This window comes from Anguilla anguilla, chromosome 7, assembly GCF_013347855.1.
Source record: "Anguilla anguilla isolate fAngAng1 chromosome 7, fAngAng1.pri, whole genome shotgun sequence".
NCBI lineage: Eukaryota > Metazoa > Chordata > Actinopteri > Anguilliformes > Anguillidae > Anguilla > Anguilla anguilla.
The window spans coordinates 46097657-46120564 of record NC_049207.1 but is presented as its reverse complement, the minus strand read 5'-3'; the positions used below and the strand labels follow the sequence as shown (position 1 = coordinate 46120564).

The 22908-nt window shown below is 48.0% G+C and overlaps 1 protein-coding gene across 2 annotated transcripts in view; it reads left to right on the top strand.

Moving 5' to 3' along the window:
* LOC118232203 (SLIT-ROBO Rho GTPase-activating protein 1-like) overlaps nucleotides 1-22908 on the top strand; it is a 68392-nt gene that overhangs the window by 32307 nt on the left and 13177 nt on the right. For both annotated transcript variants that reach the window (XM_035426957.1, XM_035426956.1), the window contains 14 exons: nucleotides 2025-2187; nucleotides 7612-7674; nucleotides 10397-10579; nucleotides 11793-11921; nucleotides 13797-14018; nucleotides 14482-14583; nucleotides 16152-16349; nucleotides 17001-17085; nucleotides 17750-17777; nucleotides 18580-18613; nucleotides 19109-19169; nucleotides 19763-19840; nucleotides 19965-20099; nucleotides 22517-22625. In XM_035426957.1, the coding sequence (XP_035282848.1) occupies nucleotides 2025-2187; nucleotides 7612-7674; nucleotides 10397-10579; nucleotides 11793-11921; nucleotides 13797-14018; nucleotides 14482-14583; nucleotides 16152-16349; nucleotides 17001-17085; nucleotides 17750-17777; nucleotides 18580-18613; nucleotides 19109-19169; nucleotides 19763-19840; nucleotides 19965-20099; nucleotides 22517-22625 (1590 nt within the window). The remainder of the gene's footprint in view (nucleotides 1-2024; nucleotides 2188-7611; nucleotides 7675-10396; nucleotides 10580-11792; nucleotides 11922-13796; nucleotides 14019-14481; nucleotides 14584-16151; nucleotides 16350-17000; nucleotides 17086-17749; nucleotides 17778-18579; nucleotides 18614-19108; nucleotides 19170-19762; nucleotides 19841-19964; nucleotides 20100-22516; nucleotides 22626-22908) is intronic.

The following is a 22908-nucleotide window of genomic DNA, read 5'->3' as shown; positions in this document are numbered from 1 at the left end:
GCTTTTGCATTACAATAGCTGGCATTCAGTGAGTCTTCACATCTTTCATCGCACTGCCAGACTTTCAGAACACTTCTGCCAGCGTGCTGAATGGGATCAAACTTTAATTTATCAGTTTTCTAAAAGCTTATTTCACTGCTGCCCGGTCTTCCGGTGTTTTTCTGTTTGTTTTTTTATTTTTTTTTACGTTAAAGTTTGCTGTGGCGGTTAAGTTCGCTGAAGATCTTGGCAGAAATGGCAGCTGTACGTTCGAATCATTCGCCATTGTGAAGCGCACAAAGCCAATATCCTGTTATCATTTTGTCAGTCGGCTGAAATAAGCAGTTCTCCACCGTTCAATTTACCTGCCCCCGTGTAAATCTCCTCTCTGTTGGTAACGTTGTGTCATAACACTCATCCGAATTACAGGCCGCGGTGATGATGATATTGATCATAACACACCGAGAATGCTGTGATTAACACTGATGTGGTTTTTATTGCTCATTTTATTGTAAATGCACTTGGGCGTGAGCGGGAAGTAAATGTCGGAGATTATCCTGTGCAATCTGGCACTTCTGTCTGTTTCAGTCGTAGAATAAAGTGATCTGATTTCTGGGCTCCTGTTTGCCGAGGGGATTTCTCTCTAGTGTAACCGTGCGCGTCACATGAACTTTGCTACGAGGAAGTAAGCAGTTTGGCTAGAGAAGCTGATGCCATGAGATCTTTCTCTTTTGCGTAACCTCGTGGTTTTTCTCTACTGCCGAGTGATCTGCGTTTGCGTAAGCTCGTATGATGTTTCTCTCTTGCCTTGTGGTTTTTTTTTCCCCCCTGATGTTTTTTGACGTCTGAGGTGTTGTGGGAAGCGTTTTCATCCAGCAGTTTGTTTTTTTGCCTAATATGAGGTTTGGTTCCCAGCTGACATCCGAGTTCAGTCGTTCAGGGTTAGGGTCACTGTCACAGAGCTTTGCCCGTTGACACCTTCATCTCAGCCACAGCCAATCAGGCGGGCCGCCCTTCCTGACTGAACTCCATTTTGTTCCTTCCCGTGACGCCGGTGTGTGGGAGTTCCAGAAAAAACAGAGAAAATCAATCTTCTCCAGTGCCTATTCTCTATTAGACTTCTCTAGACTTTGATAAAGCCCTGTCAAGATTGAAGAAGCTGTGTGTGCATGTTTGTTTGTTTGTGCGTGTGCGTGCATGGGCGTGCGTGTGTGTGCGTGTGTTTGAGCGTGCATATGTGTGTTTGCGTGCGTGCGTGTGTGTGTGTTAGGCTGAGGTGAGCTTTATTGGGCTGAGTGAGGGCTCCATTAGAGTTTTCTGGCTCTTGCTTCTCCCCAGAGAGAGTCCCTGGAAACGTGTCAAATGGAGCAGGGGAGTCAGCCAGAGTTTACCCTCAGTGTGAGAGAGAAAAAGTGAAGTACAAATAAATGGAGAAAATTCACCTCGTTCCTCAGTGTGGTCCTTTGTCAGATTCGATACAGCATTCTGGCTGCATCATCTATATCTTCAAACTGCTACAAAGTGACCAATGAGAAGCAAGGATTTTCGCCCGATAGGAGAGGCCTACCGAGAGCTTCTGAGCTCCATGAGTTTGGTAACCATGTCCTCCCTCGTGGCCGTGAGGTGGTCCTGCTCAGAACACCGCTGCAGTCCTGCCCCAGAAACGTCCGGAACGGGAGCTGAGACTAAGCTATCCCAGCATCCTCGGCGCAGGGGCCCGCAGTTGTCAGCTGTGGTAATATAGGGCGCCTACCGTCAGGGGATCTCCGAGAACACGCGTCTCGCTAATGCGTTTGTGATGTCAGCTGATCCAGTTTAGAAAGCTCTTCAAACGTGGAGCTGCATGGCGCATCGGCCTCAGCAAGGGCGGAGCCATCAAGTCCCGGAGCCTGAGTCTCCGCCCACGAACCGGTGACAGGACTCAGGGGCCAGGCTCCAGTTAGCATTCCGCTAACTGAGTAAACAAATGAGGTGTGACAGTGTTATGTGCTCTCTCTCCCTCTGTCTCTCTCTCTCTCTGTCCCCCTCTCGCTCGCTCTCTCCAGGAAGGACCAGAACCTTCTCTCCCCAGTGAACTGCTGGTACCTGCTGCTGAACCAGGTGAGGAGAGAGAGTAAAGACCACGCCACGCTGAGCGACATCTACCTGAACAACGTCATCATGCGCTTCCTGCAGATCAGCGAGGACTCCACCCGCCTCCTGAAGAAGGTGAGAGAAACACCTCTGCCCCTAACCCCTCCTTCTCTCTGCCCCTAAACCCTCTCTCTCCCTGCCCCGGTCTGAGTTACTGGGGCTCTGTGAGGGTGGATATTTCCTTCAATAGATCTTATTCATGGTGGAGGAATAAAAAAAAACAAGATAAACCAAGTGTCTTGTGATGTCAGTGGTCACTGCCTTGAGGGAAAACAGGAAGAGTTCAGTGTTATTTCCTCTTGCGCTGCTGTCAGTGAGCCCTGTTCTGAGTTACAGGCTGCATGCTGGACTGCCAGCTCCTCACACGCAGTGCGATTGCAGGCTCCTCCCACTGCTCGCTGCGTAGTGTCCAGCACTTTCACGGGGCCCAGTGATGGGTCATTACTCACTGTGATCCCTCACGGGAGCGCAGAAAGCTCCTCGGGGAGCTGTAGAGGTTGAATGGGGGTGGAGGCCTGTCTGTTAACTAATGTCAGTGATCACGGGAACGCGGTGCCTGACGTCCCGTCTGACGCTCGCCTGTAACAGAAGCGTTGGTGCTGGAGCCCTACAGGCTGAGCTGAGCTGCGCGGTCGCTCTGCAGTCCCCCAGCTGAGCTGCGCAGTCACTGTAGGAGTGCACTGTGTACAAAGCTGAAATCAGTTAGGGACTCCGTTCCATTTCAGGAAAACATGGTAACTGAGCATGAAGGGCATTTTCAAGCTTATTAAATTAATTTAAGTTCATTTCCTGCCTTGATTGAAGTGACACTGAATTGACCCCTCAGTCCCTCTCGGCAGAAATAATTTGACTGCGTTGGGTCACGTCTCTGCACCAAGGATAAGTGACTTGGTTGGACACACCAGCTGCTGTGACTGTGTGTTAAAGCTTCTTGTGTTTCCTTCCCTGGTCCGCTGTATGTCTGTTGAAGCATTCTACCTTACAAAATGCGTTGTTCGTTGTTTGTGTTTGCGCCCCCAAAAAATGCAAGGTGCGGCCCTGGAGGAGCCTGCGAATATGGAGACAGATGAGCGGCTTCCGTCTTTATTTAGAAAACGTGCGCATCGGCGAAACCGGTGTACACTGCGGGATTAAATATCTGCAAGGTTCCGCAAAAAACATTTCATAAAAATACACGTGAGGGAAAAAAATTGATAACTCATTTAAAAGGAAATAGAATTGTGACACAATTGGCAACTCACAGAAAACTCACTGTTTTTGCTCACTAATCTGCACTGTACATGCCATTGATATTCTGATTATGTGAAGCCAGTGTTAATTACTTGACATGTTTGTGTTGAGCCAATATGTGCATTTTTAAAAATCATTGTGCATATTTGCATGCTGTTTACTGCCTGAGTGGGTAATTTAATTACTTTGGACTGCAAATGGCAAATGAGTCTGTGATAATGTTAACCCAAGGGCTGGGGTATTTGGCAGAAACGGTGTTTTCGCTTGGTTTTGTGAGATGGTGGATGTATGGGAGGTCGTACATTATGATTGGCTTTCTGTGTTACAGGCTCTATAGGGTATTTCTGCGCAATAAAGTGAGTATTTTTATGTAACTCCATTTTACTTGCACAGTGGAGAGCTTGCTGCCCCAAAAAAAAAAATCAATAAAATGGATCAAAATCCTGGAACCGAAAGTAATGTGCTCTTGTGTTCTCTGGTGGGATGAAAATGCGTCTTTTTGTAACTGCCAGAAAGTCACCAGAGTAAGGTATGGGGGAGGAAAAAAAAACATTAAATTGAGTTTGAAACTTTGCAAATTTGCCTTGGGGGTTAGCATGTAGATTTCATGTTCAAACAGTTATGATCGTACCACACATTTAGTTTTAATTTATTTATACAGCCGCCTTTATACCCCGTTCCAGTGTTTAATTTATGTACTGTAAGCTGCAGTTCAGTAAGTTTTTTTTTTTTTTTTTTTTTTAATCGCAGTGTGAGTTTTTTTATTTTTTTATTTTTTTCGAGAGCTTAAAAGCTTTAACTGAAGAGTTCAGATTGACCTGTTAGAGGTGCTCTGTTTTCACATGTTGTGATTGATTAAATACAGTTTATGTTGAATAGTAGTGAACTACTTGTTGGGGGTTCTCCAAATGTTTTCATTTTTCAAACACCCTAAAATGTCCACCATGTGGTTTCAACTGCGCTCTCAAACTGACAGGGTTCCGTGTTTATCCAGATGCTAGTATAGGCTGTATTCAAGAGGCCATTTGACACAAGTAGATGGAAATGTGTTTAAATCACGCTGTTGTCCTGGCCTGGATGTGTAGAAGTTTAGTACGATGTAAATAATGACTCATGTTGATTCGTTGGCATTATTAAATATGAAAGTGTTTACAAAATAGGGAATATAATTGCCCCTTTTGCTGGGGACTAGTTTGAGGAACCCCTGTTCTATAACACTCATTACGAATCACATCTCATCACATTGAATGTTTTATTTTATTTTATTTTGTTTTCAATCGGTTGGCATGGACCTTTGGTTCCGTCGCAGTTTTGGATTTAATTGCCTGAGTAGATGAACGCTTCATTTTGATCACACTGTGGACCGTTTACTGCCTCTGCGTCGTTAAGTTCATTACCAGGGTCTGCTGTATGTCACACCGTGAGGCTCGGGTTTGTGGGGCATAATATTTACGGTTATATCGAGGCATTTAGCAGATGCTATTATCTGGAGCCACTTTCCGCACACAAGCCATTTATACAGCTGGATCTTTACTGAAGTTACAAATTCAGGATGAGGTCAAGGGTACAATGGCAAAGCCACACCTGGGATTTGTTTCAAGCGCAGGTTCCTAACCCCTATACTGCTCTGATTGCGATTGGCTGGACTGTATCTCAGCAACACAGGAGTAAAATCAACCCTTTTTACTTGAGACTGATTGATGTGAGAGCCAGTAATAAATTGCCTCCCTTAACCCCGCCCTTTTGGGGCTCCATTTAAGGGGGTGGGGCAGGTAAGTGCTGCGGCCCCTACTAACACGGTATGAAATTTATGGGAATTTAGCCAGTAAATTATCATTACGCGAACAGGCGCATAAATTTAACGTCGCCAGGCGAGGCCAGTAGCCACTGATTTTACTCCTCCCGAAAGGACAGTTACTGGGTGATGAGGTACATGGCCACCGTTGGCGATAGTTTCCACACGGCGTATAGACCACGATTCCTGCCGGTCCTGTTTTTGTGAGACGTTCATTCAGTGTGGTCAGCGATGTCCCTGATTATCATTGTGTGTCCACCGTGGTCATGTGACCGTATTGTTTTTTGGCAAAGCAATGGGGGGCCCCCCCATAACCCGGCCGCACCTGTCCTGTACCTTTCGGGACCTTTGGAGCGGGCGTTTAATTTCGGTTTTCGGGAGGCGTCCCGGTCTCTCAGGTGAGAACCGCTGACAGTTTGCGGAAGCTGAGAAACGACCGTTGCTCCGTCTTCAGAACGAGAGCGGAGCTGACATTTATTCCCCTGAGGAGCACACGGCTCAGCTTTCCCCGGGTTCTACACAGACGCAGAAAAGGAAGTGGGTTTTTTTCTTCTTCTTTTGCACAGGGTTACAAGCACAGTCTTCACAGGGGGAGGTGGGGGTCCTTTTTGAAGATCCCTGAAAGCTTTAGTAAGTTGCCAATAATGTTCTCACGGCAATTGGGTGAAAGGGAGTAATCAGGCAGGTTCGGGGGTATAATGAAGTAACACTGGGTAATGGAGCGATTTAAGCTAATTAAGACATCGTGCTAACGTGCTGCTTTGTACCGATTTACTTGTATGCATTGCAGAATGGAAAGTAGTGCTCTTTCTGAATATTGCAGTTGTTTGTTTTTTTTTGCCAATGGGGAATTGTGGTTGAAAGAACAGCAGGGAGTGCTGGTCACACCGTTCAACTAATCTAACATGCCAATCAGCTTGAATAGTCTCTCTCTCATAGAGAAAGCCAGGCCGTGAGCGTTTTGTCCTGGCTTTGTTGTAACTCCATTTTGGGTGTTTTGAAGATACTGAAGAGCAGCCAGCAGCAATGGTTCAATGGCAACCAGGTTTTAATCACCGGGGGAATTACGCTCTCGTTCAAGGCACAAATGAGGCATCTCTCCCCGCGTATCTGTGTCCTTTATAAAGAAAGCTGGAAGGCCTCATACTTCCATCGGCTCTCCAGCTGATTCCCCTGTTCCAAATTAAACTAGGCGAGTGTGCTTGTTCATCCTTGGCCTCCACACACAGGTGGGTGTGCAGTGCACTGACCTTCCGTCCTCAAGTCAGGGGTTCATAGTGCTGTTAGCCAATGCAAAAGGTTTCCATAGCATTTCTGCTATATTTTTCATTTAAAAATTTTTTTTTTTTTTTTTTTTTAAAGTATTCACTTTTCTACTCTGGTCTTCTCACAACAGAATGTTCCACAGCACAATGTTCCGCAACGGACAACCAATGGAGAGCAGGCTATTGTGGAAGTGAAATCGCTGTCCTTTTTTTAGGTTCCGTGGCGGACACCCGTGGCAGATCACGCCAGGAGAGCGTGCGTGCCCCAATACCCCCCACCCCCGCGCTCCGCCCTTGCGTCGTCCTGTGGTCCTGTTGGAAAGTCGCTGGAGGCGGGCCGCGGAGGGAACTAAAGTAGGACGCGCAGTCAGCACCTGCTCCTCCCCGCGGAGTGGCGGTGGGATTGGGGCCGGGTCTCAGCGGCAGAGAGAGAGGGATGAAGCGCGTTAATACCCAGCATGCCGAGCTGGGACGTCCAGCTGGAGAGCCGCAGCTCCGCAGAGCCTGGCTGACTGAAATAGCTTCTGGTGTTGGTGCGATGCAAACTAAGATATAGTGTGTGTCTCAGCACCACTTACCTGCACAGCCAGTTCCTTGGTTCAAGTTGTACTTGTTCCTGGTGCCTTTTGTGTTTAACTGATGCCAATCCTGGAGGGGCGAGGTACCCCCCCTCCATCCGTTTGGTCCACATCAGGGGTCAGGATTGATTCTCCGAGTCCTGTAATGAGACCATGCCAGGAAAGGCCTGCAGAATGAGATTAGTGCTGAAGTAACTGGGTTAGAGAGAAGTGGGGATGGTGTGAGATGGACTGGCTCCTGCAAGTTCTCTGGGCTGCACACTGCTCTGGATACGTATGTAAGCCAGAATAGGCCGCTCTGCTTCCACATACTGCTGGATACGTAATTTAGCACACAGCTGTCCTGTCAGTCAAAGTTACAATCAGTTTGTCTCCTTTCTTTCGCCAAAACTGAATCACCCTGCATAATTAGTATATTATCTTGGGTGTTTGTGGCGCTTACAGTATTCTCAAATTTTGATGAAACACTTGATTTAATTCTTCATATAACATCACATTGTGTTTCAGCTTGCTCACAAACAATTTTTGGATGTTAAAAATGGATATTCGTTCCCCGCACATACCAGCTGTCTCCATTGAGCCGTTTTACTGGCCTGATTATTAATTTATCCTTTCTTTCCTTCCCTTTCAGAGTAAGGATATAGCCTTTCAGCTCCAGGAGGACTTGATGAAGGTGCTAAACGAGCTCTACACTGTAAGTGCGTCTTCATTTCTTCCTTTCTTTACACAGTATGACAGATATACTCAGAGCAACCGAGGAAGTCCTCCTTTTTCCACTTCAGCTCAGTATAGATTATAGGATCGCACCAGGCACTCAACTCCTGTGTTACTGTGCATCTCTCTGTCGTTTCCGGTGAAGCAGAGGAGGTTGTGGTAATTCTCGCCACAATGGATGTTCTGTGCTGTTATCCTTGGTCATGACCTTTGTGAGTTTTTATGAGATGTGTCAAACTTGGACTTCTGTTAGTCACCGAGGTGACAGAATTGAGATACAGAGCTGAGTATCTGGGGAGTTTAGAGAATCTGTGACCGTATCGCTGAACCAAAGTGTCGCTGCCATGGATACTGTAACAGCAGGTTCTGGCAGCCGCATACGGAGCGCCCAGGGAAGAGCGGTTGCCAGATCCGCACCTCGCCAACTTCTCAGACGCGACTTATGAGATTGATCCTGAAACGTTGACCTCAGCTGATGCACGGCTGTCGGATTCCTAGACTTAAAGACCTCCGATTTGTTCAGAAACGAGAAATGACTCCCAGGATACACAAAATCAGCTGAAACCAGCCACAGAGGTGCGTGCGGTGGGTGTTATTCACCCCGTCCTGGTTCACACCTGAACACGGACCATGTTGGGGGGGGGGGGGGGGGGGGGGGTGTGTGTGCAGGGGGAGTGGGAGGGGTACCCCGTAAATCTGAGGGGTGCTTCTGGGCGCTTTCACAGATCTGTGACCTTGCCGGAGTCTAATACCTAAGCTACCAATCAATACTTAATTTCCCGGCCTTGATTGCTGTTTCTGGGTTTTGCTGCGACGCCCAAGGACAAAGCAGATCGCGCGTTCGTCTCGGGCGACGCTAATCACATGTAAATGCGCCGCCAGGTCTCGGAGATTTTATGCCCGGCGTGTCTTACAGACTGCACCCCCCCTCCCCCACACACACACACCTGCGTAAACCCCTGATTTATGGCATGTAATGTACGGCAGGTGTTAATCTTTTGCCGGCTGGCGCGGCGTGGCGGGCGTTCTGGAGCGGGTTCTTGCCGTAAAGGGCGGCACCTCACCGCCGCACGCTGCGTTTGGCTCTTCTTGCCAGACACGCGTCTTTCTGTTCGATCGCGAGCGACCCGTCAGTGCACCTCGCCACGGTTTATGACCTTGAATCCAGGGGTGCGCATGCTTGTTTAGGTTTGTGTGCGTGTCTGAGAGGCTGTGTGTGTGTGTGTTTGTGTGTGGATGTATGTCTGATTGTGTGTGAGTGCACGTTGGTGTGTGTTTGTGCACGTGTGCTAGTCTGCGTGTGTGTCTGTCATGTCTTTCGCTGGGTTGTGTGTTTCTAATGCAGCGCATTATCCAGCTAGCACTCAGCTTCGTTCATACCGCTAGATATTTACTGAAGCAGTTCTGGCTAAGCCCCTTTGCTCAAGGATACTCCGACTGGTAATTGAACCTGCAGCCTCCAAGTTACGATCCCAGTTCCCTAACCGCAATACTCCACTGTCATCAGTATTTTTATAGCACCTTTATAGCACAAACTGAAAGTGCTCCACAGCGAAAGGAGGGAGCTTCTCTTCCCCACCCGGGTCACGGGCGGCAGCCATTTTGTGGCACAACTCTAAGTACACATCAGCTGAAGTGGAGGGGGAGGGGAGGGGGAATAATTAAGCCAATTAAACAGGAATGAAATTAGCTTGCTGAGAGGAACTTGTCCTCTTGCCACGCTTCAGGGATGTATTCTGGGAGTCTTTCTTTTTTTGCGGAAGAAAATGACTGATTTGGGGGATAGGAAGGTTGAGGGGGGGGTGTTATTTTTCCCCGGCTGCCACCCCACCCACGCCGACAAAGTTACAGCTTACATTCGCTGCTCCAGGTGCAGCCGGTGATAAAAACCAAACTTCTTACTTTTGTTACCTGTCGTGTCGGCGCCTTAGTCACTTCCTGTGTACGTGGGAGTCCTTTTTAAAATGAATGTGGGGCCTCGTGTCTTAGCTGTGACTCAGACGAGGGGTACGCGTGTTCACCAGCGCGTTGTCCAGGAGGTAGTGCGTGTCTGGAGCTGTCCATGTGACTTTGACGAGAGCTGGGCTGTCGCTGAACACCCCCCCGCTCGTACAGAGCCGTGTGGACGTGGACGCACTTTCGCCCTGGCCTCTTTCCGAATCGCCCCCGTGAGCACGCCACAGTCCGCAGCTCGGTCACCAATTATTTTAAACTTAAAAAGCTAAGTGTGGGAGGGGCCTTGTGGGGGGTCGTCTGCCAGTGGCTTAGCCTTGTATTTCTGTCTAGCGCTGCTCGGCGGGTTTCCGTTCTCTCTCTGTGGTCACAGAGGCAGCAGATTGGCTATTTGTGGCTGATCTAAGGTCCCTCAGTGTCCTATTAAGTAGCGAGTGTTATTGCGATTTCAGTAAAATCTCCCTCTGTCATAGTTATTCCAACCAAATGCTGAATGTACATCACTGGTTAATGAGCCTGGTGCAGTGCCTTAAACGCCACTGTAATTAACTGGTTCTGGAGCTCGTACGAGGAAGAGGAAGTGCAGCTCTGGTGTCCAGTGGCTTCCTTTCATGGCACCCGGCCACTAATTGGTCTCCGAGTCGGCGGATGAAAAGCTGCCCTTGTTTGCGCGCGGTTCAAAGGCGAGGCCCCGGGGGCCCCCCCGTGAACTGTGACCTCTGACCTCTGACCTCTGAACCCCCGCGCAGGTGATGAAGACCTACCACATGTACCACACGGAGAGCATGAGCGCCGAGTGCAAGCTGAAGGAGGCGGAGAAGCAGGAGGAGAGGCAGATCGGCCGCTCCGGCGACCCCGTCTTCCACCTCCGCATGGAGGACAAGAACCAGAGGCGCGGCACCGTCAAGAAGATCGAGAAGATGAAGGAGAAGGTTGATCTTTTTTAAAAATAATTATTAGAATTATAATAACCATAGTAGTGTTTAGAGGTGGGGGAGTAGCAGGGCAGTAGCATCATGTGAAGGTGTTTATTTTGTCTCTTTCCGGTGTATTATTATTATTTTTTTAAATCTCAGTATCAGTTAAATACAGTTGGCACTGCTATTGTGTCAAAGTTAGTTTATCAGTTGGCCATGGGAACTCCTGTAACATTAACTGGGTAGTTACAAGGGTGGAAATATGAGTCGAAATGTAGCAGTTTGAGCCAGTTCAGGTTTTATATGAAGCAGGTGGGTCCTGCTACTTGTCTGGGTTGTGCTCAAAGCTCTGTCCTGCTGCTAGTAAAACCTGGAACGGCTCAAACCGCCACGCACCGGGAGCCTTGCTTCCATCACTGTCAAATGCCATTAATTCGGCTCCTACGTCCAGCTCCACCCAGTCAGATCCGCGTTGACGTGGGAGTCCGGAATCCCGGCACTCATCAACTGGTCAGCCCGCCCCCTGGCCCGTCGCCGTTCTGGAAACCAAAACCATGAATATTACCCCCGGTCTGAGTTACTCACCGGAAAGAAAGGCCCGGAATCCCGCTTCGGAAATCAGCAGGGCTCGCTTTGTGACAGAGCGATTAAAGCGCCACGTCGGGGTAGTTTTTTTTCGGGAAGGCTTCCTGGAGTGCGGTCAGAGAGCTGAAATGCGGAAGCGGGTCCGTGAGTCAGCGTCCGTGGGTCAGTCGTCTCCGCTCCGGCCCACGGGACAGGAAGCAGACGAACGCTCCGCGCGGCGTCCGCGATTGAGGAACCGAAAACAGGAAAGCGAGATTTTACGGAGTCAGCCTTTTTTTAAACGTGCATTTTATAAATAGTACTGCGTGTTTAAAAAAAATGTTTTTTGAATAGTTTGTGTCTGTCTTACTCACTCCATATTTAAATTCTGCTGCAGTATATTGGGAAGCCTGAGGAAGTATATTACGGCTGCCATCTTGACTGACACAAAAGCACCCTTAGCTATCAATAGATTGTTTTCCCTCTTTTATTAAATTTCTAAACATTTCTCTCTCTTTCTCTCCCCCTTTCTGTCCCTTTCTCTCCCCCGTCTCTCTCTCTCTCTCTCTCTCTCTCTCTCTCTCTCTCCTGACCTCTCTCCTCTCTCTCCCTCCCTTTCCCTCTCTCTCTTTCTTCCTCTCCCTCTCTCTCTGTCTTTCAACAGCGCCAGGCCAAGTACTCTGAGAACAAGCTGAAGTCGATGAAAGCCCGTAACGAGTATCTCCTGACGCTGGAAGCCACAAACTCCTCCGTGTTCAAGTATTACATACACGACCTGTCTGACTTAATTGACGTGAGTACAAAAAAAAAAAAAAAACCACAGATTTTTAATCAGAGGAAAGCTGAAGCTGAAGGACACGCTCATGGTTTTATTTTCCTGCGAAACTGACAACTCAAAATATTAATTTTTTTCTCTGCGGCCAGGAAATATGACAGCTCTTCCCGTGAATATACGCCGTTTCCCTCATTACTGTCTCGTTAAAGGGTTCTTTACGATGCTTCCTGTCTGCGGCTTTGCAGATCACGGGACACACGCTCGCCACATTGCCCTGCGTCTGCTTTTTGTGGTGCGAAGCTGTGCAATTAAAACCCTTTTATTTTTACACGGTGTGGAGTCAGCAGAACGGTCAACTGTTGGGCTGCTTTTGTCCGTTGTGTCAATCTGGTGTGAGTAGTGTGTGAGTAACGCGAGTATCGTGCGAGTAGTTTAACTCTGCGTATTCTCTCCTACAAAATTATGCTGGGTTTCTCCATCCTCACGTTCGCCACCTAATTAAACCTCTGTGGAGGTTATCAGGAAGCAGTGGAGATAAGATAAATTGGATGGTCTTAAAGGTCAGGTTGGTGGGAGATGAGGCTTTTATTCTGACAGGAGTTAAAGGCCCCTGACCTTTGTGCTTTGTTTTGAGAGAAAAACGAAAACTGCCTCTGGAGGAGACACTTTCTTTAGGGTTGTCCTGCGCAAAGCCCGACCAAAAATAAAAAGGGAATCTGACCACAGGGAGGTTTTACCTGCCAAGACGCGAGTTTCTACGGTCATGGTGGACACTAGGACTCCCCCACGGCCTGGTGTCTAATCCTGGGCATACTGGTGCTCACGGTGGCTGGCTGTCCCGCCCGGCGATGCCTAATTTGGTGCCACTTCACCCAGGAAAGGGAGGGTTTTGGACAGTGGTGTTGTCCTCAAGCGCTGGTTTTGGGTGGTACTCTTTGCTGTGTTTTAGGGTTCTGTGTAGAAAGACGTTCTAGACCAGGAACCTGTTTTTTGGGTGACTCCGCCGTGTCCTGTGGCGTCTCCCGCGGGTCGTTCATACGCAAGCTTCGAGAATCGTGACGCTCGGCCAGAACGCGCGGGAGAGCGCTGTTTAGCGGTTTCGCAGGCCGCTTCCTGGAAAAAAAACGATTCCTCCGAGAAGCTGCTCGCGGTGTTATTTACCCTCCTCGGGAAATAGAGCGAGCGCTCGCATTGATCCCGTTACCTGGGAAACGGGGGAAGAGAGCAGCGCTCTGCAGCTGTTCGGTGACCTCGCGCAGCCCAGGAAGGAAACGGACTCAAACTTTCGTGATGCGCCGTCTCTGTAACCCCCCCCCTCTGTACCTCCGACAGCGATTACGCGCTTGTTTTAGCTTCAGCTGTTGTTTTCGTTGCGCAGTCCACTGTGTGTGTCAGCGGGAGGTTGTAACCTGGAAGGAACGGGATGTTTTTGTGTGTTTCTCAGTTACACTTTACCTCAAATATGCGCTATGAAGCCTGAGTAAGGCTGTCGTACGCATGACATTACACCCGTGGAGTGTCTTAACACTTGCGATGAATGCAGATGTTTTAATGTATTGTATGGCATTTTTATATTGTATTTTACAATACTGATTAAAAATTTCTTAATTGAATTATCCTTGCATACTCTATTACAGTGCTATTGTACGGTACATTGGCTGTAATATACTGCTAAGACTAGTTATGATGATTTAAGAACTGGTGTTATGTCCTGGTTATGGCACCATTTTCTAGACTTCAAGGCTTTTGGTTGCAGTAAAATGTTATTGCTTTTTTTTGTCTAAATCTGTGTCAGTTAAATCCGTGAGTGAAGCAGGAGGAGCTCTGGAGCTCTGAAACCCTAGACTTCCTGTTCCTGTGGCTGAGCTCTTGTTCTGCGTGTGTTCTGCGCAGTGCTGTGACCTGGGCTACCACGCCAGCCTGAACCGCGCCCTTCGCACCTACCTGTCGGCCGAGTACAACCTGGAGACGTCGCGGCACGAGGGCCTGGACATCCTGGAGAACGCCGTGGACAGCCTGGACCCCCGCAGCGACCGGCAGAGGTTCATGGAGATGTACCCCACCGCCTTCTGCCCCCCCGCCAAGTTTGAGTTCCAGCCCCACATGGGGGACGAGGTCGGTGGGAGGGAGGGGACGTGCGACCATCCGCATGTGTCCTCCGTGGCCTAGAATAATAATGATAATAATATTAACTTTATTTGTATAGCACATTTTCATACAAGGACTGTAACCCAAAGTGCTTCACATTAAAAGAACATACTAATACGTCACATAAGAGACGCGTGACAAAACGGAAATAGACAGACATCATATAAAGGGATAATAAAACTTAATAAATAAATAATGTTCTAGAATGTGTTTTCCAGTGTTCTAAAATGTTTGCTCAGATATATTAAATACATTGGTTCTTAAGACTTCATTGATCTTTCTTCCAAACGAGCCTGTGTAAATGAACTTAACGGTAAACCTGCTGCGCTTGTGTGAATGCGTTTAGCGGTAACAGTGTCGTGTCTGTGAATGCGTTTAGCGGTAAGTGCGATGGTCAGCTGACATGACCCCTCCCCCCCCCTCCGTACAGGTGTGCCAGATCACAGCGCAGCCCCCCGTTCACGCCGAGCTCCTGCTCAGGTACCAGCAGCTGCAGTCCCGCCTCACCACGCTCCAGATCGAGAACGAGGAGGTGAGAACGGGGGAAGTTTTTATTTTGGGGTTGAAAATTGGTTTAAAAAATAAATAAATAAAAAAGCAGCCCGTTGTTGCTGTCGGTTGGGAGTGCAGTTGCATTCTGTGTTTACTGGAGCCGAAGCTCTGCTGTGTGTTTGGATGAATGGCTGGTTTCTAATGAGGTGGACTCCAGCCGTTTGAGACCGGTGCACCTGTAAATGAGTGGACAGCTCAGGAATAAAGAGCCCGTTTGCTGCCCCACACGCCAGCCTTAACCGCCGGCGCCATCCATCGCGGCTACGCTAAGCAGAACCCAGAGTCTGTCCCCACTGTGCTGAGGGGTCTCTGGTGCTCATTCGGCTTCCTGTAATAACATTGTTTCTGCGGGTAAATATATTTGCTGTTATTTTTTCTGTGGAGTCAGGCAGGGAGCGGGAGATAGCGGCAATCAATCTTTTCGGGGAAGGTGCTTGATATCCCCAGAGCTCGCTCTGTGTGAACTGAAACATTGCACTCTGGAACTCTCTCTGTGTAAACTGAAATACTGCACTGGACTGTAATGTTGGTAAAGAAAATGAGCAATGATAATTTGGGACCACAGACAGTCCACCCGTGCGTGTGTGCGTGTAACTTCCTGTATATATGTATGTTTTTATATATGTATGTTGTATGTGTGTGCTTGCATTCCTTTCTGTCTGTAGTGTTGAGCTCATACAGATGTACAGGAATGTGCTCTGTGTTCTGAAGGTTCTCAGAAGAGGGCAGGAAGTGAGTTGAGAACTCTGTAGTATCAGCAGATTCCTCACTTTCCTGAACACGCGGGGTGCTGGAAATGGGTATTTGAGGGTCCTCAACTGCCCATTTCCTGATCCAAAAAATTCCCCATCAGACTTGGATTTCAGGATGATGGTTATTATAAACTTGGGTCAAATAATTATTTGAAATACTTCCCGCTACCATGGAATACCAAGCCTTTTGACACCACCAAAATTCTGGCAGATTACTGACAAATTTGCATAAAGAACACATCTGTTTTCAGCAGTATTTGGAACAGAATTCTCCTTTTATGTGAAAGCCTGTTTTTAGTTGGCAACACATTGTTTTCTGCTTACAGTTCTGTGGAGATCTTCAGGGAGTGATTTTAGAGTGGATGTGTTTTGGGCTGTGTGTTTGATGGTGGATGTGTTTGGGCTGTGTGTTTGGCAGTCTTCTGGGTTTTTGTCTTGTTTTAAGCTGAATTGTGTGGGTCCCGTGCTCATCCTAAGAGCCCATAAGGCAGGTGTGGTGCCAGAGGCTCCCTGCCTGCTGCTCTGCTGTTTACCTTAGCTATGAGAGGACTTGTGTTTGCACACCTCCCATCAAATAACTGCTTGAAATGCTTTAAACCTTCACAAAGAAAGTTCTCACTGCTGTCTTTATCTTATGAGAGCATTCGCTTACCACTTGCACCAACCCCTTTCTGCATCCTGCCCCACCCCTCCCTGTCCCACCCCGCCCCCTGCGCCTCCCTACCCCTCCCTCCCCCAACCCCTACCCCTCCCTGCCCTCTCCTACCCATCCCTGCCCTGCCTCCCTGCCCTGCAGGTGAAGAAGACCTCGGAGGCGACCCTGACCACCCTGCAGGACATGGTGACCATCGAGGACTACGACGTGTCCGAGTGCTTCCACCACAGCCGGTCCACCGAGTCGGTCAAGTCGACCGTGTCCGAGACCTACCTCAGCAAGCCCAGCATCGCCAAGCGCCGCGCCAACCAGCAGGAGACCGAGCAGTTCTACTTCATGGTGAGCGCTCCCTGCTGGCCCCCTTCCGTGCACTGCAGAGCCGTGCTGAGCCCTCGGAACCAACCATGGCCTGGGGGGGTCCCATGGTTCTGTCAGTCCCAGGCGGGCTTCTCAGTCATTTTCAACTACAAATGAAGTATTCTCCCTCACAAGAATATTTGGTTTGTATTTTAATATTTTATAAGGAGCATGGCGCCAGCTTCTGTGTGTAGGATTTGTCTAATAAACTGGGTTTTCTAAGTCAAGTCAAGTCAAGTCATTCAGATTTATATAGCACTTTTTCTGACCGAGTCAGCACAAAGTGCTTAACAGACATTGACATGTACACACAGGTAGAGAAATACCCGTGAGTACATGTGAGTATAGGTTTTTTTAGTCACTAGGCAAATCACTAGGAGAAACACAGCACAGCTGGAGTGCTACTAGTGTTTCAGACTTGGAGGAGGGCAACACTCTCCAATTACAGTGTTTTGGACCTAGGGTTGGGAGGGTAACATTCCCCAATTACAGTGTGGAATTGCTCTACAGAGCCCCCTTTGTGCCCATCTCTCCTGAACTCTTTTAATCACCCCAAAAATTTAACAAATGCTACAACAAAAAAAAAGCAGCCGCAGTTTTATGGGACTCTTAATTGCTCTCAACTCTCCGCAGAAATTCCGGGAGTTTCTGGAAGGGAGCAACCTCATCTCCAAGCTGCAGGCCAAGCACGACCTGCTGAAGAGGAGCCTGGCAGACGGTGAGGAGGCGCTCCGGAAGGGCGGGGTTTGGGTACCGACGCTCGGCGTAAGGGATGAGCCGTCCGTACGCTCTAATCGCTTTTGTGCAATGCCGACGTTCACAGTGTTGGTGATGCACTCGGTGAATATTTCAGCCATACAGAGCCAATCAGAAAAGGGGCTGAGTTCCACTGGACTGTGTGCATTTCAGCCAGATACTGACTGCAGAAACAGGGGAGTCTGTGCAGGGCTTCACATGCTGTGACTGGTAGAGTTGCAGGTCCCCTGATGGGTGTATCTGTCAGGTGTCCCGTCAGGTAGAGCTTCATGTTGCTGCTGCTAGCAGATGGTCACTTTCCCTTGTGCTGTTACATTCTCCCCATGAGCTGTGTGTGTATGTCTGGTGTGTGTGTGCATGTGCGCGTGTGTGTCTGTGTGTGTGTGTGCGTGCGTGCGTGTGTGTGTCTGTGTGTGTGCGTGTGTGTGTCTGGTGTGTGGCGTATCTGTGTCTGTGTGTGTGTGTGTATTTGTGTCTGGTGTGTGTGCGCGTGTCTGTGTCTGTGTGCGTGTGCAGTATAGTGGTTCCTGTGAGGATAGATAGCACACAGTGTCTCTTCCCCAGAGGGGAAGACCTGCTCTACCACCTGTCAGTCATCTCACCCCCCTCCCCCTCTGTCTCCGCAGGTCACCGAGCCGACTACATGACCACAAGGTGGGAGACTTCCCTCTTTCGCACTTTTAAAGTTGTGCCTTTCATGACTATAACTGGTGCATTTTGCAGTGAGTGGAGGATTCCCCCACCCACACATACACAAACACACACACGCACTCACACAACCACACACACACACACACACTCACCAGGGCCAGGGCTGGTTTCTGTGGGCATCCCTGTCTTCACTGTTTTACCAATCCCTGTTGAAATGCAGCTTTTTAAAAATCTCTGTAAAGCACTTTGGGTGGCCCCATACCGGTGAACGCGATAATACTGTATTTGTGCTGGAAGCAAGAATACTCTTATTTAATGTATCGCTAATATCGCCATTATTAATAATTTACCAATTAACATAATTATTATTAGACATGAGAATGAGCCGCACATTCTGCCGCTGTCAGGCTTTCTGAAGCGAGAGGACTGAACAGATGTTCCCCACCCTCCCCCTCTCTGCTTTGATATGGCGGATCGCCCGGTGTGTGGTTCAGTAGGAATATTCCGTCTCCCTGGGGCTTCAGAGCTCGGGCTGCTAGCACGCGACGCTAAAGGTCATCTGATCCCCAGTCAGCACCGGCCGCCCCTCGGCTCCCTCTGCCGCCTTTGTTTACGAGGAAAAGAATCAGGGCTTTTTGACTTTATGATGTGTGTGAATGACAGCGACTGAATCGTCGCTTGTGTTTTCAGAAATGCTTTTTTGTTGTAGCCAAATCACTATAGGTTTGAGAATGTGGTTTCAATTCGGGTGATTTTAGTGAGGTAGGTTTTTTTTAAATGAGTATCTTTTGTCTATCACTTGCAGCAGAGGACGACGGAACTCACACATCCGGCACCAGGTAGAATTACAGCTGCCTGCTTTTCCTGTCTCCAGCATGTGCACTTCCTGTGTCCATGCTGCACTTCCTGTGTCTATGCTGCACTTCCTGTCTCCAGCTCATACTTCCTGTCTCTATTGCATTTCCTGTCTGACTGCACTTCCTGCTCTGTCAAAAGACTGAGAGCGCATCATCCTTTTGATGCCTCCCAGAAGTCAAAAAATACATTTTAATTGAACAACTGAGAAATAAACAACTTCATTAGCTTTCATTATTTTATTCAGTAGTATTTGAATGCCCTTTTTTATAAGTATACTTTCAAAAGAATTCTTCACGCCCTATGGGAAGTCTGTTGACGAAAGCTTCCTTGAAGAATCTGTAATTATGTAGATTATATGATTAATATGCCATCCTCTCATCATAACTCATTCCTAAGCAAACGTAGTGCTGTATGAAATGTGTCATGAGGCAACATTGTTTTAAATTCTATCCTAATTTGTGTTTCCCTTTTAAAAGGACCCTGGACATGCTATCCCTCGTGTGGTTGAAAGCTGCATTCGTTTCATAAACCTCTATGGTGAGTCGCTGTTTCATACCTGCCCCTGGTGGATCTGTATGGGAGTTCCTGGGACGCTGGCTGTTGCTGTCAGAAAAGTATTTGGGGGGGAAATCTGGACCCCGTTCAGAGAACCAGGGAGAATCTGCCCTCCTTCATGCATTCAGTACTGCCTGTTTGACTGCAGCAGTTTCTATGGTGATAAATTGTGGGTGGGGCCGTTTGCCTTCTTGAATGTGAAGCGTTATGATTGACTGGGATCCATAGTAACGATGTTGAGAATACCGATATGCTAGAGCTGTCCGATGGAGTCTGTGCTAAGGATAATCTTTTTAGTTTCCAGATGTTGGCTGCTCTCCCGGACATCAGATCCTTTAAGAAAAAAAATCTGTGAAAAGAACTCAGAAGGCAGCAGTCTCCATTTAGCTAATTTAGTTTAGCCCCATATGCTGACCTTCTGCTTTTCAAATGCCAAATCAGATGTGGGGACATTTCATTCTTCTCTTATTTCCCTCTCTCCCTCGCTCTCCCCTCTTCCCCCATCTCTGTCTCTGTCTGTCTGTCTGTCTTCCCCCCCCCCCCCCTTTTTTGTGCCCACCCCCCTCTTTGTGCAGGTCTGCAGCACCAGGGGATTTTCCGTGTGTCAGGGTCTCAGGTTGAAGTCAACGATATCAAAAACTCATTTGAGAGAGGTGAGCGTCATGGTCACGTCCTAGACGTCAACTGAAGTAAAGTATTAACATTAGACTAAAATCGTATTAAAGCCTGAAATAATGCTTAAACATTTTAGTCATTATAATCCTCATCATTTCCCAGGAAACGATCCACTGACCGACGAGGAGAACAACCACGACATCAACTCAGTCGCCGGGGTTCTCAAACTCTACTTCCGGGGGCTGGAGAATTCCCTCTTTCCCAAGGAAAGATTTAACGACCTCATTTCCTGTATCAGTGAGTATTTAAATGACTTGCTTTCCTGTATCAGTAAGTCACCTGGCAGCATGGGTCTGTTGCAGCAGTGGCGGATATGACAGCATAAGTTTTTCCCCTGAAAGAGAGTAGAAGGCTCTGTGGAATGCTGTGACTCAGTCCATGTAGTGTTGGTGATGGGGGTGGGGGGGGGGTGCTTGTTATGTATGTGACTCAGTGCAGTTGTCATGGCCTGGGGATTCCCTGCTGTTTTCATTCATTGACTCAAATACCAGCACTGTGAGTACAGGACTCATATACCAGCACTGTGAGTGCAGATCTCAAATACCAGCACTGTGAGTACAGGACTCATATACCAGCACTGTGAGTGCAGATCTCAAATACCAGCACTGTGAGTACAGGACTCATATACCAGCACTGTGAGGATAGGCCTCATATACCAGCACTGTGAGTGCAAGTCTCATATACCAGCACTGTGAGTGCAGGCTTCATATACCAGCACTGTGAGTGCAGGCTTCATATACCAGCTCTGTGAGTGCAGGCTTCATATACCAGCTCTGTGAGGATAGGCCTCATATACCAGCACCCTGAGTGCAGGTCTCATATACCAGCACCCTGAGTGCAGGTCTCATATACCAGCACCCTGAGTGCAGGTCTCATATACCAGCACCCTGAGTGCAGGTCTCATATACCAGCACCCTGAGTGCAGGTCTCATATACCAGCAGTGTTCTTTTTCTCTCCTGTACTCCCCTTTTCTCACCTCTTCTGTCTCTCTGCTGCTCTCCCTCTCACTCTTTTGGCGTATTTCCTTCTCACCCTCAGTCTTGGCTACACAACTACATGGCAGCTTTTCTTTAACGTAGCTTCCAAGCTACACGAGGCCCTGCAGACACTTTTGGATGGGCTCTTTATAGTTTTATTAGCTTCTGCTTTGTTTCTCTCGCTCATAAGACAAGGAAAAGAAACAAAAATATCTATGTATATGCTTTTTATAGGAAGTGTTTGAAGTCCTCAGGATGGCAGTTTTTATGAAGATCCCAGGCAGGTGCTTATGCAAGACGAAATGGATCAAAAACGTACCCTAGCTGCTTCGTTCCTGTACTGCCGCCTGGATACGACGGCTTGTTTGATTGTGACAGAACTATTTTGAGCTCGCATTCGTCTGTGACGTTTTAGATATTTTACTGCACAGTACAGAAAAGGATGAGAGCAAAACTGTTTGTCTGTCAGTTTTTACCTGATAATACTCGTGTAGAAAAAGAAAAGTTGAACGTTTGGGGAAAAAGTAGGAAAAACTTGGTTTTATGTTCTTTGAATTGGAAGTGTGAAGGGATAGAGGTTTCTGGTAAATTTCTGTGATTCATGTCAGGAAGTGAATTGCTCACTTTTATTTTATAATTGCAACATTTTAGTGTATGCCAAGAGCAGGGATTTTGGAAGTTGTTAGCACTGACCCTCTAGACAAAACGCATTAAAACAGTAAAGGCTAATGTAATGAGTGATACAGTCTGCCAGGAGTTCGTAGTCTTCTAGATTTCTGAAGAGAGCTTTCTCTGGTAAAATTCTCCCATCTTTTCTCACGTGAGCTTGCCTCTCTCACATCCTGCACGCTTGTAGAGGTGTTTGCAATGCAAGTAACACCAATTTCTGTTAAAATAAATCTGTTACTCCCTAGTGAGGTCATGTGTCTTGTTTATTCTCCCAAGAACCTCAGCGCGGGTCATGTGACGCACGTGCGCGTGGCATCAGTGTGTTGCTGTGCCTGCTGTGTAAGAGGCGTGTTTTTCGGGGTGTGTGTAGTGTAGCAACACCATTAAACTACTTCCGCCTGACAGGTTAACCATTCCAAAACAGAACTGTGGCACTAACACTGTAAATTCATACAATAACTTGGGTGTGATACCACCAAGGCAGTAAATTAATATCTGTTGTGTTATATCTTTAGACCGAGCTCTGGAAAGAGGTTCTGGTTCAGGTGGAGAACTGCCATGAAATGCTCAGCCCTGCAAGACAGCGTGCCCGTAGCATTTCAGAGTGTGCGCACACGCATCAAGGTCATAATTATCAATGACAGTAGAATGCGCGCACACTCACACACACACACAAACACACACACAGACCATGAAGGTCGTAATTATTAACGACAGGATAAGATGTGTAGCCCTGACCCCTGTCACGTTCTGCGACGCAGTCATGCTCATGCATAATCATGAACGGGCAGAGAGAGAGAGAGAGAGAGCGTGAGCGAGCGTGCTTTTATGTATATGCACAGAATTCCAATGCTGGAATATCTCCATCTTTGACAATACGCAAGGTCAGTAATTAGCCAAGTCTGCTTTTTTTTTCTTTCTGCTATTGAAGAAATTAAACATGTCTCTCTCTCTCTCTCTGTCTCTCTCTCTCTCTCTCTGCCTCTCTCTCTCTCTCTCTCTCTCAGGAATAGATAATCAGTACGAGAGGGCGCTGTACATCCGTAAGATCCTGCTGACCGCCGTGCCGCGATCCGTCCTCATCGTCATGCGCTACCTCTTCGCCTTCCTCAACCAGTAAGCCCCGCCCACTGCAGGCATGCCCACATAAGCCACACCCACAGTGTACAATGACCCTCCCACAAAACATCGCACACGCTCATACAGCCACACAGGCCTCATCTTTCCATCTAATCTAATACTGTATGTGACGCGTGGTGGGGGGGCTGGGGGGGGCTGGTGAATGCTAATTAACTCTGATGAGTTGGAACAACCGTGTCACAGACTCACAAGCAGAGTCCTGTGGAGTATGGAGAATTAATATTCCTTTGTCTCTTTCGCTGACACACACTCTCTCTCT